Source organism: Terrapene carolina, unplaced genomic scaffold, assembly GCF_002925995.2.
Source record: "Terrapene carolina triunguis isolate 2854851 unplaced genomic scaffold, T_m_triunguis-2.0 Scaffold42, whole genome shotgun sequence".
In the NCBI taxonomy this organism is placed as follows: Eukaryota; Metazoa; Chordata; order Testudines; family Emydidae; genus Terrapene; species Terrapene triunguis.
In genome coordinates this window covers 11,475,253-11,495,751 of record NW_020664393.1, presented here as the reverse complement: position 1 = coordinate 11,495,751, position 20,499 = coordinate 11,475,253, and the positions used below count along the sequence as shown (strand labels likewise).

General features: G+C 38.4%; 1 protein-coding gene across 2 annotated transcripts in view; it reads left to right on the top strand.

Moving 5' to 3' along the window:
- The first annotated feature begins 259 nt into the window (after window positions 1-259).
- Window positions 260-20,499, top strand: part of GRIK2 (glutamate ionotropic receptor kainate type subunit 2) — a 568,360-nt gene continuing 548,120 nt past the window's right edge. For both annotated transcript variants that reach the window (XM_024198431.1, XM_026652891.1), the window contains exon 1: window positions 260-374. In XM_024198431.1, the coding sequence (XP_024054199.1) occupies window positions 260-374 (115 nt within the window). The remainder of the gene's footprint in view (window positions 375-20,499) is intronic.

Here is a 20,499-nt window from a genome sequence, read left to right as displayed (position 1 = left end):
GATTTCGCAAGGATTCTCCCCCGACTAACATGGATGTCCCACCATTCCTTGCAGTTGAAGGTTGCTCCTTGGCGCAGTGAATGAAGAACATGCAGGGATTGCTAATGGGTTTGGGAAGCGTAGACTCTCTCCTCTCTCTGTGACCATGCCGTGATCGTGTCTGAGGGCTAACAGTCTACGTATCCTCATTCTTACCCTACCGGGGAACCTGACGCTTATAAGGGGGAAGTAAGGCAGCGCGTGTGTGCATAGAAACACCATGAAGATTATTTCCCCGATTCTAACTAATCCAGTCTTCAGATGCACCATTAGACTCCTTCTTTGCTTACTGTGGATTGGATATTCTCAAGGAACTACACATGTATTAAGATTTGGTAAGATTTCCCCCGCACTTTACATTGTAGATTTCAGGCTGAATAGTTATATGCACAATTATGTCAATAGATGGGGAGGGGGGAGAGAGACGAGGCTCCGGGGGATACTATTGGAGTCAGTTACCGAAGACCCTCTTTATTTTGTGTCCGCATGGCTAAACTAATGTTTGTTTTTGTGTCGCCGATGATAGTAATAAATAATAATAGGGGGAAATGACTGGCAAACGTGCTTCCCGGAAGCTCTGCTGGGTGATCAGAGCTTGTGTGGCTTCCTCGTGCTGTGCCTTTTTTGTTTCCATAGCAGTAGGAAACGCGGCTAAAATAGCTGTTGATCAGTTAAACATCTGACGACTAGTTGGTAAGTTTCGACCTCCAGCTTTTCCAGTCGGAGCTTCAGGGCAGATTCAATATTAATGTGACCCTGGAAGAGACCTTCAGTTCTGTTGTTCTTGAAAGATCTTTTAGTTTACTTTAGTGGTGATTCCGCTGTAGTAGAACAGATTCTTTATCAACAGTTAGTGGGATACCAAAGAGGCATCGATGCAGGGCTATGACACATTTCAGAAAAGCTCCACTCATCAAGGAAAGTGACTTGGTAATTATTTCCCCTGTAAGACAAAGAGACTGAGAGATGTCATAGGCAGATCAGTGAACATTTCAGTGAAAGCAAGCATAGCGGTTTCCCAGATCAAAGAAACCCTCAGCGTCTCGTGGAAACTAGTATTAAAAACCGGGTGTGAAATTTCTGTTAGAAAGCCTCCCACATATAGGGTTAGTTAGGGGAGAAGAAGCAAGAGGAATATTCAACAACAGCTCGAAGCTCATGTTGTTTCCTGCCTTTGGGGCAGAGCTGGGCATGAAAAGTTCTGCAAAGTAGATAAGAGTTAAGGTGGTGAGAATTGCGAAGAGCACTGATCAATTCAATCGCCAGCCTAAGTGGTACTACCTTAGTGTTTGTGTGTGACTTACTCTCTCGTATTGTACACGCGTTGGAAAAGTTGCGGTGCCAAGCAAGCGGCATCCTGTGTGCCAGCTTGTTACCTATGCAAAAGAAAATGCTGCTTTTCCTTTTCTGTATCTGCATTGTTTACACTGTAGCAATTGCAGGAGCCATTAACAGCTCTCGTTTGCTTGGGAGAGGTAGAATGTCTTGCATTTCTTTAAAAAAATCATTTTCATGTTGAATGGAAGGCTGGTAATGATTAAAAAGGCGACGGGTTGTTATTGATCTCCTGTGCTGAATTCCTAGTGTACTTTCTTCTGCTTTCATTTGGTCTAAAGGTGGTGCTTAAGGCCCGTTGCTCTTAGCAACCATCTTCAGGAATGCTTGTTTCTTTGGACACGGCTAAACAGGTCCATATATCATCGCGGGGTTTATTTTGCATTGAATCGGCTCCGTTGCCATTGCAGTGCAATCATGCAATGACTGAATGTCGTCTGGCGCTGCTCAGTTATCCGGCTGTACCCGAAACAGGTTCACAATTGTTGCTGAGCGTTGGTATCTATGCGTTTGAATTACTGTCAGAGGTAGCTATGAAAACAAGCACCCTTCCATCCCCACCATGGCCAAACGCTGATCTGTGGGTTAATTCAAGCTGTCCTCGTCAGTAACAGCATCCGTGTTGAATTATGAGGCTGGAACACTTATTAGAATATCATTGATCAACCTGTGTTTTTATATTAGAAAAATAAGAATCTTAAGGTCACAGCGGGGTTTTTATTGGGTTCCTTTCCCAAAGGGCTGCCACTTGGCGGCATGTAGTGTGTTTTTCTAGACTAACTTCCTTTCCCGGTCTGTCTCCGGGACATAAATCTCGGTTTTGGGGTTAGACTCCGATGGTTGGTGTTCACACTGGTTTGTTGCAACAAACTAGAAAGACACTTCGGAACCATTTGGTGCCTTTCCGTGCTTAAAAAGTCGCCTTTCCTCTCGGTTTCTGCGGGTTGGGGGAGGGGCGGCAAAGTTATTTTTGTTTATTTCTCGTGTGGAGTCCTGGGAGTGAGGGAAAGGGCTTCTTTTTGCTTGTCAGAGTGGCCTGTTGCATGTCTCTCATTGTGATCGAGTTTAGCTTTTAATTTAGTCCAGGAGTAAAACTGCTCTTATTCTGAATGTAAGAGAAGGGCTGTGCATTCCCAGGAGGGTTAGATCATTTGGCTGGGGGAAGCCGGGAATAACAATTGTGTACTGAAAATATGAATTATTTCAAGTGGTAATCATATCGCGCCCCCCTCTCCCCGCCTTCTCCCTCCCCGGCCCCAGTTCCCACCGTGCTACTGCCACTCCGAAATGTCCTTGCTACTGAACTGATGGGTCATCTGTTGTTGCCCATCGGAGTTCTTCCTGGGTCTAGGCAGGAGCGCAGAAGATTGCCTTTAAAAGGCAGCCTGCCAGCCCCCGCTTTTCCTTCGCAGCTAGCAGCGCTATGGCAACAGGGGAGATCTTGTAGCTTGCCAGAGCTCCAGCCCCCTCATTCCTCCTGTGCAAATGAACCCACCATGGAGTCGCATTGTCCTTCCCACGGCTGTGCCATTGTTGAGACTAGCCGGCCTGTCCTGTCAGCCGCTCTCTCTCTCTTCAAGCTACCTTTCAGCAACAGCACAGGAAAGCCGAACGCCCGGGTTATTTGTCATAGGCAGACTCATTTTTACCCACGTGCTTTGGATCGAACCCAGGAAAGGCTGATGTGCTACCATAACTAACTCTCTAGTAACATTAAGTCAACCTAGTCTTTACCCACCCAGTCCAGTTGCAGGAAAAATGTCTGTGTGGATTTCTGACTCCTGTTGCTGGAGCAGGACCAGCTGATATTTTGGCACAGCAATAAAGCGATCCCTTGTAAATGGCATCCAGACAACTCTCTCATTGCAGTTCCCGAATACTTTCCTATACACAAGCCCGGAAAACAATAGGCACGAGGCTTGCACCCACGGTAGTCAAGATTTGAAAGAGAATTAAGGCGAGGCACTGAAAATATTATTGTGATTATAACACGAGGTTCTAGACTTAGAATAAAAGGAGAGGCCAGGACGGTGTCTTATCATTTGCATCACTGTTGTCTCCGCCGTGTTAAGTCCAACTCTGGCAGAAATCCATACCTTAGCTCTTGGAGTTGCACAAGAGCAGAAATGCACAGGTAAGTCGGTCCGTGGATCACTTTTTAAATGTACTGTTGATTTATAAGAAAAGCAGGTCCCATAACCTGAAACAAACACACCTCTGTGCACATCATTAAGCCACTCCGTAAATCAGCCCGCCCTCACCGCCACACACGATGGTCTTTCCATCCCTATATGTACCTGTATTTGTTTGCCCACAGCAGCCTACTTACTCGCAAGAGTGGGGTTACTGCGTTAGTGAGAGCCCCAGACCAAAGCGTTTCAGGACCAAGATAAGCAACTGCGGCTGGTGCTGAGTTTAGATGCATCTACTACTGATTTTTTAAATGTCCACGATATTTTCCTAGTGCACAATCACCTCCCCGGGTCCCCTCTTCAAAGCACCACAAACTGATCAGAAACAAGCAGTGTTTAAGAATCAGAGTCCTCTGGTTCTAACAAAACAAAACAGGACAAAGGAGCTAGGAGGTAACAGAAATCCTGGTGTAAAAGCAGCGCCCAGCAAGTACTGTTAGTGCTAAGAGGTTAAATACGACAACTATATACAGTATATAATAACAGTAACACTCTTCAGTGTAGTATGGGAGAATGGAACATTTAAAAACCTTTGGCTACTTCAAATAACCTATTTTAGATGTTTTGAGCATTTTAAAATGCCCCATCTTATTTAATTCGCACCTTTCAGGATTTCTAATTCATGCTAGGCCCTTCCTATATTTAAGAGCAGGAATCTGAAGCCAGACATCATCAGCCTGACAACTGGCTAGAATTGGTCACTTGGGATTAATTTACATTTCCCCTAATTACAAGCACTGTCCGTGAATGTATATTGAAGACACAAAGCTCTGAACCATGACTAGTCCCTTGACCTTATGTCACTCCCTCTCTCTCCTCTTTATTTTCAATATCAGTGTAAAAACAAACCTACAAGGAAATGAAATCACAGAATGCCACTTCTACATACACAAAAGAAAGGAAGGCTGAGAATCAGGACTACAACTCCCTCTGGAAAGTGACCTTTTGTTGCTCAGATGTTGTGGATGTCTCCAATAAAAACAGATTTCAAGCCTATGGGGAGAGTTAGCTGAATATTGTGGTTAGTTACTCTTCTAAACTTAATTGCACAGATTCTTTCCCCTGTGGGTGCAAAAGCAAAGGAAGGTCCAACTCTCTCTAAGGGAATGCGGTAGAACTAGGAACTGTCAGAACTTCAGGTTGAACTCTGAAAAGCAACTAAACTGAGACCGGGAAAGCATAGGGAATATTGATCCGTTCCCTTATCAGCTCCTTCAAGTGTTACATTTGCCTGTTTGCCCTTCATCAAATTGGGGGAAATATGCCCAGAAAACAATTGAAAGTGGTTTTATTGTCTTAAAAATAAAAAGGAAAACTCACCGTATTTTTGGTCTCTTTTCTAATGGCTCCCAGTGACAGGAATTACTGCACAGCAGGGGCTTCTTCAATGAAGATTTGGCATTTGGGCTTCATCTCCGTTATTGCTTCGTTATGTTCATTCCCACTGAGCCAAATGAGTCTCTTTTCATAGAAACTTTTACCACGGGCCAGAATAAATAAGACACTACGTGGCCAGAAGCTGGAATTAGCTCTCAATGCCATCGCGGATGGCCAACTATGTATTACCGACCGTTTTGCCAGACCATCGTTAAAACTAGCAAAGACACTAGGTAGCATACAGGGAAAGCTGGCTTTCTGGACACTGGGATCATATAGTTTGCAGGCTCCCCAGATATACATTTATACCTCTCGGGCAATAGTGTTTTACTGCTTTGTACTCTGTGTTAGGCATCTCGAGTGTGGAGTTTCTTTCCATTTGATTCCTCTTCCGCCGACATGACTGTACTGTACATTGCTATTGCAATCCTCAAACTGGGAAGGTAAAGTCAGACCGAGTTGGAAGGATCTATTCTATTTACCCATCTTTCGACATGTACTTAATCTATGCGTGTGCACGTGTGTGTGTGTGTGTGTGTGGGGGGGGGGTGTTATCTGTCTTCAGATCAGGGAAATGGTGAAATCTGGAAAAGAGCTGTCGGGTTCAGCAAGCCTTAAAGATTCTGGACTGCTGTATTTCTTTGTTTATTGGGAGCTCGTGAAAATTTTACTTGCCAAGGGCAAGGAGCCTTCAATGTGTATTAAAGTCCTCAGAGCGAGGTATTCAAAATCTGTCTTAAACATAACAACAGCAGCAGCAATCTTTGGAGGAAGAGTAAGGTTAAGAGCCTCGGGAAGAAAGGAAGGAGGTGAGAAGTATTGTTATTGACTGGTCCAGATTAAACAGCACAGAGGAAGATTTCAATTTGATAACGTCACAGCCCTTCCTGTTTGTCTTTGCTGCTTCTGCTGACAATTTTGTAAGGTAATTAAACTGGCTGATTGAAGTCGCAGTGGTCATGGGGCGATAAAGACCATTTGGATTTAATGGAATTTAAAAACAACAGTGCACTGCACACAACTCTTACAGAACAAGAATTTTAATGACCCATTCAGGGTGCTGACTAAATAGAACGTCCTGAACAAGTTTAATTGAAAGGGCAAACGAGATTAGCTGCACACAGTCTTTATTGCTGTAGATAGGGGAATTAAAATTATCCTTTTAAAAGACTCATTATTACATTATCAAGATTGAATGCAGGTTAAGTAAGCTCTCTTCTATGCTGAGCTTTTGGAACATCCCTGGATCCCTTTACTCCACTGTTTAGAACCAAGCACACTCGTACAAGGATTTGCACACAACTGTCCCATGAATCAAGTGATCAGAAGTATAACTTACTTTTTTATTGACTGTTACTGATCTTTGGAAGGCATGGAAAGTTCAAGTAATGCTTTCAATGTAAATGTGGTTGATGAGTGAAATGGTTTCTGTTACTGGAGATAAGAAACCAGAGAAAAAGAGATTTACTTGTCTTTTCTAAATGTGAATACTAAGGATTTTCCTTTTAACAAGGAGAAAACCCACTCCCATCAGAAACTAACAAATGTTTTGCAGTCAATGCAAACAACTGCAAGTCTGATGTCTCATATTTAGATTTACATACATTGTTTTTTCAGAGTTTTAATCTTTCCTTCCCTTAATCTCTTCTACTGAAACTATTATTATATGTTCAGTGAATAATGCAAAGGAGAAACTAGAAAGTACCTTATTTTCATACTCTCCAATCTGCAAGGCAAATTAATGTTGGCTGAATAATCTTATTATAAATGTGCTGTAATGCATGTTAGAAGATTAGATTAAACAATGCACAACATAACATTATTCGGTCACATTTGAACTGAAACTTTGGGAATCAGAGGCCAGTGTGATGTTAAGGTGCTTGCAAATTCCCCGTATTGTTTTGACTATTTAGTTGTTTTGGATCCTTTGTGATATGATAATGTATAGTAAAAATAATGTTAATAATAGTGTTATGTTTGTAAAACAAATTTAATTTCAAAAAATTCAAAGCATTTTGCAAACATTGCATTTAAAAATTACATTATATGTAGTGATCACTTTGTCTGTCACTGGAGTGCAGCCACCTCTGCATTGACCAAGGTGATATTTTAACAGCATACAGTAACAGCAGTTCAGGGCAGAAAATGAAGAAGACTATCTTATTCAATTGAATTAATGGGGAGATTTTACTTAGGCTGGAATTGGAATACACGTATTTGAACGTGACCAAGACATCAGGCCTGCCATTCAATGTGTTCCATGGATCTTAAAGTTGCCAAAAGGCACTTTTACATCTCATCCAAAAGGCACACTTGGATCAAAATCTGCAAGTAAATAGTAAGGTAGTTTTGCATCCAGGATTACCTAAGAATTCTTCTTGGGTAAGCCTTCACTCTTCTGTAGAGATTTTTGGGAATCCATTCTGACCCATGTATTCCAAGTGAATCTCATAGGCTTGGGAGAGAAATTTCCAGATGTTTCAAAAGGCGCAGAGCTTTTTCTTCCTGGTTAGTTTGGTTTAAATGAACATACAGTAGCTGCATTTCTCACTGCATAATGTCAGACCCATAACTGGATGTCTATAGCAAGCTGAGGGGTAGTTCAGCATGTAACTATACTGTGATCTTTGTAGAGAACACCATGTCAGCATTCACACAACAGAAAGCTCATTTCATTTATTGGGTCAACAAGATTTCAAATTTTTATAAGCAGCAGCTGTCTAGTTTGGTTAACCACATTCTGCCCACAACAATTCTCCTCCAGTTTGCTACTTTGATATTCTTCATGTTCATTCCTGTACATTGGCCAAACCGGACAGTCTCTACGCAAAAGAATAAATGGACACAAATCTGACATCAGGAATCATAACTTTCAAAAACCAGTAGGAGAACACTTCAACCTCTCTGGTCACTCAGTAACAGACTTAAAGGTGGCAATTTTGCAACAGAAAAGCTTCAAAAACAGACTCCAACGAGAAAAATGGTGAACTAGAATTAATTTGCAAACTAGATACCATTAACTTGGGCTTGAATAGAGACTGGGAGTGGCTGGGTCATTACACAAATTGAATCTATTTCCCCATGTTAAGTATCCTCACACCTTCTTGTCAACTGCCTGGAATGGGCCATCTTGATTATCACTACAAATTTTTTTTTCTCCTGCTGATAATAGCTCATCTTAATTAATTAGCCTCTTAGGCTTGGTCTACACTAAACCCCCAAATCGAACTAAGGTACGCAACTTCAGCTACGTGAATAACGTAGCTGAAGTTCGAAGTACCTTAGTTCGAACTTACCTCGGTCCACACGCGGCAGGCAGGCTCCCCCGTCGACTCCGCGGTACTCCTCTCGTCTAGCTGGAGTACCGCAGTCGACGGCGAGCACTTCCTGGTTCGACTTATCGCGTCCAGACAAGACGCGATAAGTCGAACCCAGAACTTCGATTGCCAGCCGCCGAACTAGCGGCTGGGTGTAGACATACCCTTAGAGTTGGTATGGCAACTTTCACCTTTTCATGTTCTCTGTATGTATATATGTCTTCTTACTATATGTTCCATACTATGCATCTGATGAAGTGGGCTGTAGCCCATGAAAGCTTATGCTCAGATAAATTTGTTAGTCTGTAAGGTGCCACAAGTACTCCTATTCTTATTCCTGAACTCTGTTAAACTGTTGCATTTCACCACACAGGTGATTGCATTTAAAAGGTAGGTGAAGCAAATCCTGCTTTTTACATGTTTTTAAATTTTTTGGGATGAAAACCACTGCTTAAAGGAAGATTTTATTACTTATTATGGTTACTAAAACAACTTAGGGACACATGCACTTTACATCGAGGGCACAACACATTTTCCAAATATGTGTTTTTGTCATTTATTATATAATATAAATATTAAATTTTCCCCTCCCCCACCTTTTTGCTGTTATGGAAACAATTTATTAGGCCCATTCTGCAATAATTTATTACACAAATAATGCAACTGACATAAATGTATGTGAATAAAGATTACAGGATCAGATGACTGATTTGTACTTTTACACAGATTACAGCAGTAAGCAGCAATATGTCTTACATGGTCACAAAATAATCTTAAAGATGAACTGCAAAGGAAAGAAAAGTGGGATTGTGTCTTTTCCCCCTCTCCTTTGTTGTTTACAAAAAATTAAAAATATTTTTTACTTCTTTTTTGCAAGGTCTTGGACTTCCTAACTTTCATGGGAAACTCCATGGATGACTGGAAAACTAATCAGTTTATGACATCAGCTATATGAAAAAAAATGAAATCGGAATGAGAGAATACGTGATTTTTATATCAGAATATTTAAAGCTATTTGTTTTTGTTACACCTACTTACCTCAAACTCCCTAAGGGGGAAAAACATTTTAAAGAAAAAGATAGATTTTTTTGAACGTTCAACAGCCTTGTCTTTAAATTAAAGGCTGAAAAAAATTGAGCTGAGGCCTTTAACTTGCAAAAATACCAATAGGACTACTAATGATAGTAAGCACTACACCTGGTAGTAAGTGATTGCAGGATCAGGCCCTGGATTTATAAACTTGCTCTTCCCTACTCCCCAGTGATATAATTAATATTTATTCCTTTCAGTATAACAATACATTTGAATGTGACAAGCAAATTAGAACCTGCCATTTACTGGACTAATTGAGATTACTGGGTAAGGACCTGATTCTGAAGCCTATATATATATAGTCCCCCTGAAGTCAGTAGGACTATGCAGCTGAGGAAGGACTGTCAAATTCAGCCTATAAAATGCAGTCCTGTTTTGGTTAAGGCCCTAGTTCAGCAAACTGTCCCTAATAAGCAAAGCACTTAAGTATATGCCTAATTTTAAATGCATAATAAATCCCACTGATTTCAGTGGAATTTATGTATGTGGTTAAAGCTAAACACATACATAAGTGCTGAATAAGAATAGTCTTAAGCATGTGTTTAAGTGCCTTGATGAACTGGGGCCTAACTCTATGGCAAAGCTCCAACTGAAGTCAATGATTTAGTCCATACTGAGAAAATGATGTTTGGACAGCATGTAATCTTGATTTTCAAAGAAGATATTATCCTGTGTTTATACAAAAACAGTGCTTTCTTTAAAGCTGTCTTTATAATAAACTGACTGCTGGTGTATTCAAAATACTGTTATTAAAATATTCACTCATGTGTATATACACTCTAATAGGGAATAATTCAAGTACTGTACATTTATTAAGGATATACTTGTAATTGAAGTTGCCATCCATTTGGGCTTTTATGGTTCTGCTATAGTTTATAACTGATATATGTCTATATTTATACTGCTAGTTTAAAGTAACACAATTATGGTATGGCTATAGAACATACCATAATAAAAATAATCAAGTATCCACATTATTTTAACAAGAAATGTGTGAAGTCCACAGCCCATTGTGTTCATATTTATTGAGGCCTTCATCATTTTTTTCGCAAGTAATCAACTGTATTGTTAAGATAATTTTAACTTCTGCCTGAACTATTCAGATTGGAGTACCGTAACTAGAAAAACTGGTTATTTTAATGGGGGAGGGGATACTGATTTATATTCATAATTAACTTTGCATCATCCATCAGTAGCAAGCACCTTGTTTAGATTATTATAGAAATACATTTTCTTTAGCTGTGTGAGATAGCTCAGTGCTGCTGGGGTCACTTTAGTGTGTCTTATTTTCATGCCATAGCTATAGGTGTAACTATCAATTGGGTGCACCTTTTAATTTATCCATAATTCACAATTGCATTTTATGGGCCAAATTTAGCAGTAACCTAATTTGCAGTATATATTACAGGTAGGCTCTGAATCTGATTTTACTTTCACTGTTTTTACATGAGTGTAACTGCATTCAGTTTTGTGGGATTACTCCTGATTTACATCAGAGTAAATGAAATCAGAATCAGACCTGCAAATTGTAAGATAGTTTTAAAATGAGTGTAAATTACACTGCTATGGCACTTAGTGATTCTGAGAAACCACATTAGTACTGTGAGACCAAAGTCGATGAAAATTGCACCTGTTCACTCAAGGTCTCGACTTTTCCTGGCAATGTTGGGGATAGTGTAGGCATAAGTGTAAATTGATTGATGTAGTTCCTTTGAAGTAAATGGAGCTATGCTTGTTTACACCAGCTGAGGATTGGACTGTGTGTGTGTTTGGAGCAGAGAGTATGTTGCTCTATTTTATATTCTCCTGTCAGTTGTTTATCTTGCTGTATACTCCTTCTGCTGTCTTGGTGCATGTTTTACACAGTCACTAAATGCTAAGTCAGTGTAAGTTATGCTTCTTTGCCACTACCCCCACTATAACTGTTTTATGACCAATTTATTCCTGATACGTGATTTACACCACTGAATACATTACTGCTGAATTTGGCCCACAGACTTCCATGGACTTAGTATCCACTCAGCAGCTGTGTTTACTGAATTTGTGTACATTTATATTATATCTTTTTATTACATGTGTAGTATACACACACACATGCATGCACACACACACAAGTGCACGCGCACACACACACACATCCATATTTTAAAGGTAGGCATTTGCAACCAAATGTATACAGTTGCATGGCCAAAGCTTTGAACACAAATATCTTGTTTGCCCCCCTCCCCTCAATGACCAGGGCATATAAATGGTCATGTGTGCGCAGAAACACTTCATTTGTAAGTACACATCAGTTACTAATATACATAATTAGACATGTTTAAAAGTATGCATGCGCTTGTGTGTGCTTGCCTTTGCAACTCTGTGTCAGTGTTCAGAATTTCCAACATCTGTAATGTAATAATATGTAGCACTTTTTATCTTGGAAGAATTATACAAACTTATTATTACTTATCTAATTACTCAACAGTTTGGGTGTGATTTGTGCATTTTTTGGAAAGGCATAACTCACATTAATTTCACTGGGTGTTTTGCCTGTGTAAAAAAAGAGTCAGATTGGGCCTTGTGCAAGAAATATATATCTCCTGAAAAAGGCATGCTGTATTGTGGTTTAATTCCTAAAAATACACTTGTACTTTTTATTTTTGGCATTTTTTTATTGAATTCCAGAGTCAGACCCTATTCCTTTTCCAGAATTAATGTCTGTGATATCAGTCTGTCCCTCCAGTTCAGCTGTATTTTCTGGCCTACCTTTTACTGGATACAGAGATTGAAACTTTGGTATCATTAACGACCCAAGTAGAAAGATTTTTTTGTCCAACCTGACTGTTCTTTGGCACTTGTGAGCTTTCTCCCAGCTCCCATTTCAAATAATAATACCCCCAAACTTGGTCAATTTCCTCTTCCATCAGTCTGGCAATTTCCTCTGGTCATTTTCCTTTGCCATCTATCTTTAAGGAAAATTCTTTCCTATCAGGAAACAGTATTACAACAGGGACTATTTCACTGAAGATTGTAGGAGGTATGGACATGAATTGTGATCCCTTTTAATTAGTCTCTTTCTCATCTTATCTCTGTCTTACTCATTTAACAAAATATTTGTGCAGATTGGGGATCCCTTAGGAGTCATGGGATTTATACCAGTGTAGCTGAGATCAAAATTTGCTAATTAACTCTGCCAGTTATCTTTGTTAGTCTTCTTCATTGGCTGTATGGACTATGGACCTGATTCTGGTCTCACACCAGCATAGATCAGGGGTTTCCCTTTGGATCAGATGGAATTTTAAAGTAGTGTGAGACCTTATACTGGTAGAATTTAATTTTATATATTTGTGAGGCTAAAGGGATGTGTTTTTTTGTTTCTGTTTATTTGTAATATCATGAGATCTGTATGTGGGTCCTATTTATATATAAGGAAACAAAAATGCAAAAGATTGGATTGTGCTTTCATGCTTTCTGTAAGGCTATCTAAGCATTATATAGCTCATTTGTGCACTAAAGTTTGTGAAACAAAAGTAAATAGTATACAGTGAGCATTAACCAAAACAGATACTTAGCCAACAAACATTCAGTGTTTCTGTTGTAATAAATGACAATTTATTAATACTTTTATAGATTTTTAAGGCCAGAAGGGACCATTAGATCATCTAGTGTGACCTGTATAACACAGGCCATAAAATTTCATACAGTTACCCCTGTATTGAGCCCAATAGCTTGTGTTTGACTAAAGCATCTCTTCCAAAAAGGCATTCAGTCTTGATCTGAAGATTTCAGGGGATGAGGAATCCATCACTCCTCTTGGTAATTTGTTCCATTGGTTAATCACCCTCCCTTTTTCAAAAAAGTACCTTATTTCTAATTTGAATTTGTCTGGCTTTAATTTCTAGCCATTGGTATTGTTAACTAATACACCATAAAAAAGAACATTAAAGTCATGGAGCGACACCTTAAAATATTGGGTGGGAAAGCTTCGGAGAATGGTTGGTAATGGTTTGGTTCTTAGTGATTGCATCTTTATTACATTAATTGGAAAGGTTATGCCTGTTGCTTTAGAATTGGTCTCACAGTAGTAATAAATGCAACTGGTTTTACTGACAATAACTCATATGCAATCAGACACTTCCTGTAGTATGTAAAATGAAAGTGACTAATATAGTCATGGAGCCTTAAAATACCACATTGTCTGTAGCAAGAGAGTGTCTTTTAAAGCAAGAACTCTGTGTTATTCAATGAAATTTATCCTATAGGGCAGGAAATCTCTACATGAAATTTTACAGCTCCAGAATTCCACATTGTCTGTAACTCAAGGAGAAAAGCAAAAACCATATGTGAGAATGTTAAGAAATATATATATTTTTTATAATATAAGCATCTCTTTACCTAAAATCAGCAAGATTATTTGTTCTTTAAAAGTAATTAACATTTTTATATCTGTTACATTTAGGCTTTACATTTCTTAACTGCAACACACATACTCAACTGGCTATCAGATACATTCTGCTCATCTCAGCAATAGAAAGATAATCATATTCTTCTCCTGGAGTCTTTAAGAAATTCATAGAATAAGTTCAAGTATTATATAAATAATTCATTCTTTTCGCTGCACGTTATAGCACTTAACAAGGACCAATATCAGGACTCAGAACCTTAGGGAAGCTAATTTGTAGCATTATTACTTCTCTGATTTTTATCTGTTCTATGCTGTTTAGCGTTTTCATGACCTAGTATCTTCACAAAAGTCCCCCTTTCTCTGTAATGTCTGAAAAAAACCTCTTCCTCTATTCATGCATATCACTTTTTGGTGGCATGCAAAGGAGGACCCATAAAGACTTTTTATTTGTCTTTCTGTCAAGAAGTACATAAAAATGTAAGCATTCCTGATTAACACAAAAACTAGTCAGTTACTGTCACCCTGTCACTGTCACTCAAACAAATCAAACTGAACTTCAAATACTTTGTCTGTATCACATCTCCTGAAATTGGCACCTGAAAAATTACTGTATATGACAAGTTGAATTAAGCAGACATGTACAGCCAAATTCTGTTCTTAGTTTATATCAGCATGTAAGCAGAGTAATTCCATCTACTTCACTAAAATTATGTTTAATTTACACTGGTGTAAGTGAGATTAGAATTTGGCTGGTAGATTATATGAAGAACCTTTCTTTGGTACAAATAAAAAAAAATGGTAAAGATTTTAAAAGTGACCTGATTTTGGACACCTCAGTTATTCGGTGCATAATTTGAGACACTTTTTGGTGCCTGATTTTCCACTGAGATCCTTAAATGTGCCTGAAAATGGCCACTGGTTACCCCACTCTGGTCACAAAGTTTTCAAAAAATTCTGGAATCAATTTGATGATGTTCTGAGAGCATTGCTGGGGTAACAGAATGTAGATCAGTTTTAAGACCTTAATGATGATGATCACTTATAAAAAGGTTGACCATGATTAGTGATAATAAAAAAAAATCTTATATGAAGAGAGAGTATAATGATAGGGAACTCTTTATCTCAGAAAGAAAATTAATAAGGGGAAACACGATAAAAGTACACAAAATAGTGAATTGTATAGAGAAGGTAAATTGGGAACATTCAATGCAAGAGGGCATTCAATGAAACTGAAGACTGGCAAATTTAAAACGGATAAAAAGGAAATGCTTTTCGTACACAATTAATGCACAGTAGAGTGTGGAACTCATTGCCACAATATATCATTGAGGCCAAGGGTTTATCAGGATTCAAAATAGGATTTAATATTTCTATTTCTATCCAGAGTTGTTATTTTAAAGATTAAAACATGGAGAGCTTTGGAGTTGATATAAATTATTGTGCTATTCAGCCTAGGCCAACCTTTGGGAATTAGGAGAAAACTTTCCTACTGGTCAGGTTTTTCCATAACTCTCTTTTGCAGGTTTAAACATAATAGTACATAGTACTGCTAATTAAGGCCATATGCAGTCTTCTCTCACCCTTGTCCATGTAAGGGACAGGCATTATTGTATCCCCTGAAAGGAGGGAGCCAGGACTGCTGTACAGGAGAGTATGCTGCACTTCACAAAGGGACGCAGCACTGTACATGCTACGCTGGTGTGCTGGGGAGCTCTGGGAGATGCATGTGGCTGGATTTCAATTATATTCAATGATATACATATAGTTTATATATTGCTTTGGGATCCTTGAGGTTGAAAAGCACTACAAAAATGTATAATATTACTCTTAATAAAGTTTATGTTTTCAGATCCTGGCAAAGTCTATCATTCATTGCAGTAAACTTAGTATGAGATCTGTGCTATGAATTAGAAAAAAATAATTCAACAAAACTGCATTAAAAAGACATTAAAAGGTCTGTCTTAAACCTACCAAAGCAAGGAAAAGCTCATTTAGGGATCAAACCAACATTATCTAGTCACAACAGGACATCATCTCCAGCATCACCCAGTTGTGACCTCTTGTGTCTAGACACTGGAGGTCTGAAGCTTAGTTATGAATGTCTAGGTTTTTGTGACCTTCGGGCAGACCCTTACTGTTAGTTAAATGTTGTTTTTATTGGAGGTTAAGGTAAAAATATACTGTGTTTTCATGTTAAGTACTGTAGAACGCTTCACTGTGCCTCCTTCATTCTGTATCCGCTTCGTTGCTTTACTATAGCCAGCAAGAACCAGCCATAACAACAAAGAATTAAAAGCTACTTAGACCATCTGAATCATAGATATTGCCAGTTCTGACTATCTACTCAGTCTGGTGTAAAAATACTATAGACCTAAACAACAAAATATACACTAAAAAACATGAATAGAATGCTGGATTTATTTATTCCAAAAACTACAGGTCTCTACCACTTGAGATAAAGGAGACACTCCCTTAACAGTTTGTGTTAGCTTTAGTTGGGCTTTTTATTTTAATTGTTGGCTGCAGGCAACCACTACAGAGCAACATAGCATCTCTATAAACTGAGGATAGGCACTAGTTGGCAATAGTCATGTATGCTCATGCCTATGTGCATGTGCACGTGCACGCACAAATATGTTCCTGATCCTGCAACCTTTATGCAGAAAAAAATAACTCCCATTTGTCTGAGTATTCTTTAAAATATTAGTTGGAAGAAAAGGAAGAACTGCGCAACGCTAAACCTTTGAGTCTTCATGAAAGGACTCATGGGACTATATATCTGTTTCATGACAACTGGTGTGAAAATAGGATAACAAAAAAGTTGTGAAGGTAGCAGAAACTGTTCTGCTACAGCATGGTGAGGACTTCATCAGTATTTTCACAGTCTCGGTGGAAATAACCATTCAGGGCCATATGAAAGACAGTATGAAAGTCAGCAGAAATCAAGTGAGAGAATAAATGCAAATTACACACGAAGAAAGGAGAACAGTTCTAAATGAAATGCTGTCAGAAAGAAAAGCTAATTATAGTTGTCCTGTGAATAAGAAGCACACAAACACACATAAAAACTATTAAGAAATGTTTAGGAGATGAAGCTTGTCAAAAACACACCAGGACTAGAGGAGAGATGAATCTAGGGCCAAAGCCCCCACTTTAAAAAAATCATTCAAATCTTGAGGATCAAAGGTGTTGGGGAAGAGCTAGGAGACAGAGATTTGAGACTCAGCTACAATATACACGATCAGATTCTCAAGTCTGCCAATTTTACTTTGCATGTAAAGCCTATGATACCTGCCGCCCATGGGTCAGGGAACTACTATGTTTTTACTAGGGACTTATGAAAGCAGGGGAAGTAGATGTAAGGTTATCCTTGTGTATAGCCTGTGACATATTTGGGGACCCTTTGGGATGAAAGATGCTATATAAAAAGAGAATTTAAAAGTCAAATGCCAGAGACAATGCATTTAGATAATGCAAGAAACAATGAATGGTGAATAGGCTCCACTGTAAGCAAAAATAAATGCTGGCATGACAGAAAGCACTCGGGTTTTGGTTGCTAACATCACAGGTGAATGCATTTGGGATCTTGATTATACAATGGAAGATGTAGCAAATAACGAGCTAAGAATAGGATAGGAAGAAATTCCCTTGCACCAGATACTTAGATCTGGAACAAGGACAAGATACCAGAGTTAATCTGCCTAATTTTGAAAAGATTGACATGAGATCTTCAGTGACCACAGCGGTCAACACAACAGCTCTGTTTTAAATGTCATCTGAAAATCCCTAGGAACACAGTGCACCCATAACATCTTGCTAGCACATTATTTCAATGTCCTTGCAAAAGGGAGAGTGTTGCCTAATAAATCTGGGTGTTTTGATAGAGGTTTCCAATTAAAATACTTCACAGGCCTGATCCATTTCGCTTGATAAATCATCTGAGATTAAAGCCCAAAATGATGCATTTACCAGCCTAAAGGATTTGCATGGATTGGGGCAACAATATTTCTAATATTACAAGTTCGTTCCATAATTTTGCAAATAGCGTCAATTTCTTCCACCAGTTTCCTGAAAAGGGACATCTATTTAATTATATTGAAGAATGTGAAAGGGGCTTCCAGTAGCTGAAAGTGACACTACTAATAGGACCAATCTTAGTTTACCCATCCTAAAAAGACAGCTTTCCTTCTGGACACTAATGCGAGTGATTTAGGAATGGGAACAGTACTATTTTAGGAGCACAGAAGCTAGAGAGAGAGGAGTTTTATATTATAATTAAACTCTCTCTGCTGCTGAGAAACATTATTGTGTCACAAGAAAAGAACTACTGGCCATTGTAAGATCAATAGATCACTTTCATCATTACCTCTATAGGAGAAAGTTTATTACTCAAAATGATCACACAGCTCTACAGCAGCTATTGAAACCCCAAAGCCCTGAAGGACAATTGGCTCACTGGTTGCACAAAGTAAAACAGTATTATTTCATCATTTAGCATCTTCACAGGGGAATTCATGGGGATGCTGGTGCCTTATTACGCACAGTGTATTTAGACTCTGATTGTAAACACTGCATGAGCAAGAAAGATAAATATTTTTTTATCAGAATGCCAAAATTCTTCATGTGCCAATTCTGGAAACATTTCCCTCCAGACCCAATAAACTGGAAAAGTACAATTAACTTTACTACTACTGTATAGCTGCTTGTGAACTGAATGATGCAACTCTACAAAGATTAATTATAGGTGAATTTCAAGAAGTCTAGCAAAAGGATCCTGTGGTATTAGCTATTGTCAGATTGAAATTTCTTGGAGCATGATACCACAATTAAAACTTACCAGACATGATGGAAGCATCTAGAAATGTAATAAGAATTGTTAAAATGGTTGACAGAGAAATTGTAGCTAATGTGATTCTAAAGTATCAGCTTTAGAGGGCCAAAAAAATTAAGCAAGTTCTTTATCTGCATCACTATCATAAGAATATTGACCCTTAGGAATCTATAAATTATATGAGCATTTCTCTTGTTTAGGATGTCAAAAACCTTTTGAGAAATGGTACAAGAAATGAGAAAGGTATGTAAAGAAAGGGCTATCACAGGAAGTTTGTGCACCTTTACAACACAGTACATTGTTGGATCACTACTGGAAAGATTTCTGCATCAGAACGAGAAGTCACTACTTTGGATTATTTTAGTAAACAGTCTAAGGCCTGCTTTGGCACTGACACATAAGGTAACGATGTTTAATTTTCAGTATTTATCGGTCATTTTGTATGTTCAGGAATGCACTTTGCTGAAGATTACTATCACATTTTAACCATTGAAAGTCTAATGATGTCACATGTAATGAGTTAAGAGAGCAAGAAATTTATTTAGAAAAGAGAAAATCTTAGCAATATGCTCCACTATCATCTATCGTTGTCTGTCAATCATTTGTAGTGCGGGAGGAGAAGAGAGAGGGGAAGCTTGGTAGCTCTTTTATATATACCAAAACCCAAATTAATGCTGGAGCAGTATTCAAGTTTCTACGTAGATACACCCTGCTAGATTTTGCCAAGAGAGCAAACCAAAGAATGTTTTATTCTTATGAAGCACTCACAGCTTTGGTGGGTATAGTGCTGATACTGATATATTAAGATCATCAAGATCCCTTTGTAGGTTCGACTGATTCCTCTATTATATTTTGTGTCTTAAGATTTGCGTCTGGAAAGATCATTATCTTTATCCTTGATGTTTGTTGTCTCTTTTTACTTTAGATGTGCCCAAAATCTACTCTTCATCTTGCGGCCATTATAAAGCCATAATAATTTCATTGTTGGATGCGGTTCCCAGGAATTGGCTTTGGGTGGATTTCTGTAACATCAAGTATCAGAGGGGTAGCCGTGTTAGTCTGGATCTGTAAAAAGCGACAAAGAGTTTTGTGGCATCTTATAGACTAACAGACGTATTGGAGCATAAGCTTTCGTGGGTGAATACCTACATGTGTCTGACGAAGTGGGTATTCACCCACGAAAGCTTATGCTCCAATACTTCTGTTAGTCTATAAGGTGCCACAGGACTCTTTCTTGCCTGTAACATCAAGTCACTTTTCAATAAAATCCACAGTCTCTTTTTCTTCAGTACCTGTAAGGATATCATAAATTCTTACATTCCCACTTCTTCCTTGGTAATTCTGTGTTTTCATCCAGCTAGCAACCTTCATTTGGGGAACCCTGACTTTGTGATTATCATGTTCCACCATAGCTTTTCTACATCTCTAAGTATCTACGGGTCTGAGTCTGACACTAAGGGCTATGTAGACTTGATTGTTTATTTACACGTTTGTCACAATTTTTAGAACAAAAAATCACGAAGGAAAGAAACTTCCTGACCTAAGGCTATTTCTGTAGAATTGTAATAAAAACAGTTTTATTTTGTGATATTATGCATCAGGTAAAGGTGTGCCATTAGCTGCACAAGATTCAGAGAATAGAGAGATTCTATCAACCCAGTGGTTAGAGTGACTATTTTAAATAACCTATCCTGCTATTAAGATTGCATAACATGATGGGAATATATATATATAGTCTAATCATTTGTTGCTCAGAATTTCAAAATAATATGATTAGCTAAAAACTTAGTAAGAAGGCAATAGTTCTTAGCAGAATTGTTCTTTTTTATTTGACTAGTTTAAACAGATTTCTTTGTACTTCATAACAGGATAATATGGGTTATCTTTTGCATGCAGTTCTTTTAATATTTGAAGAGGAAAATATAG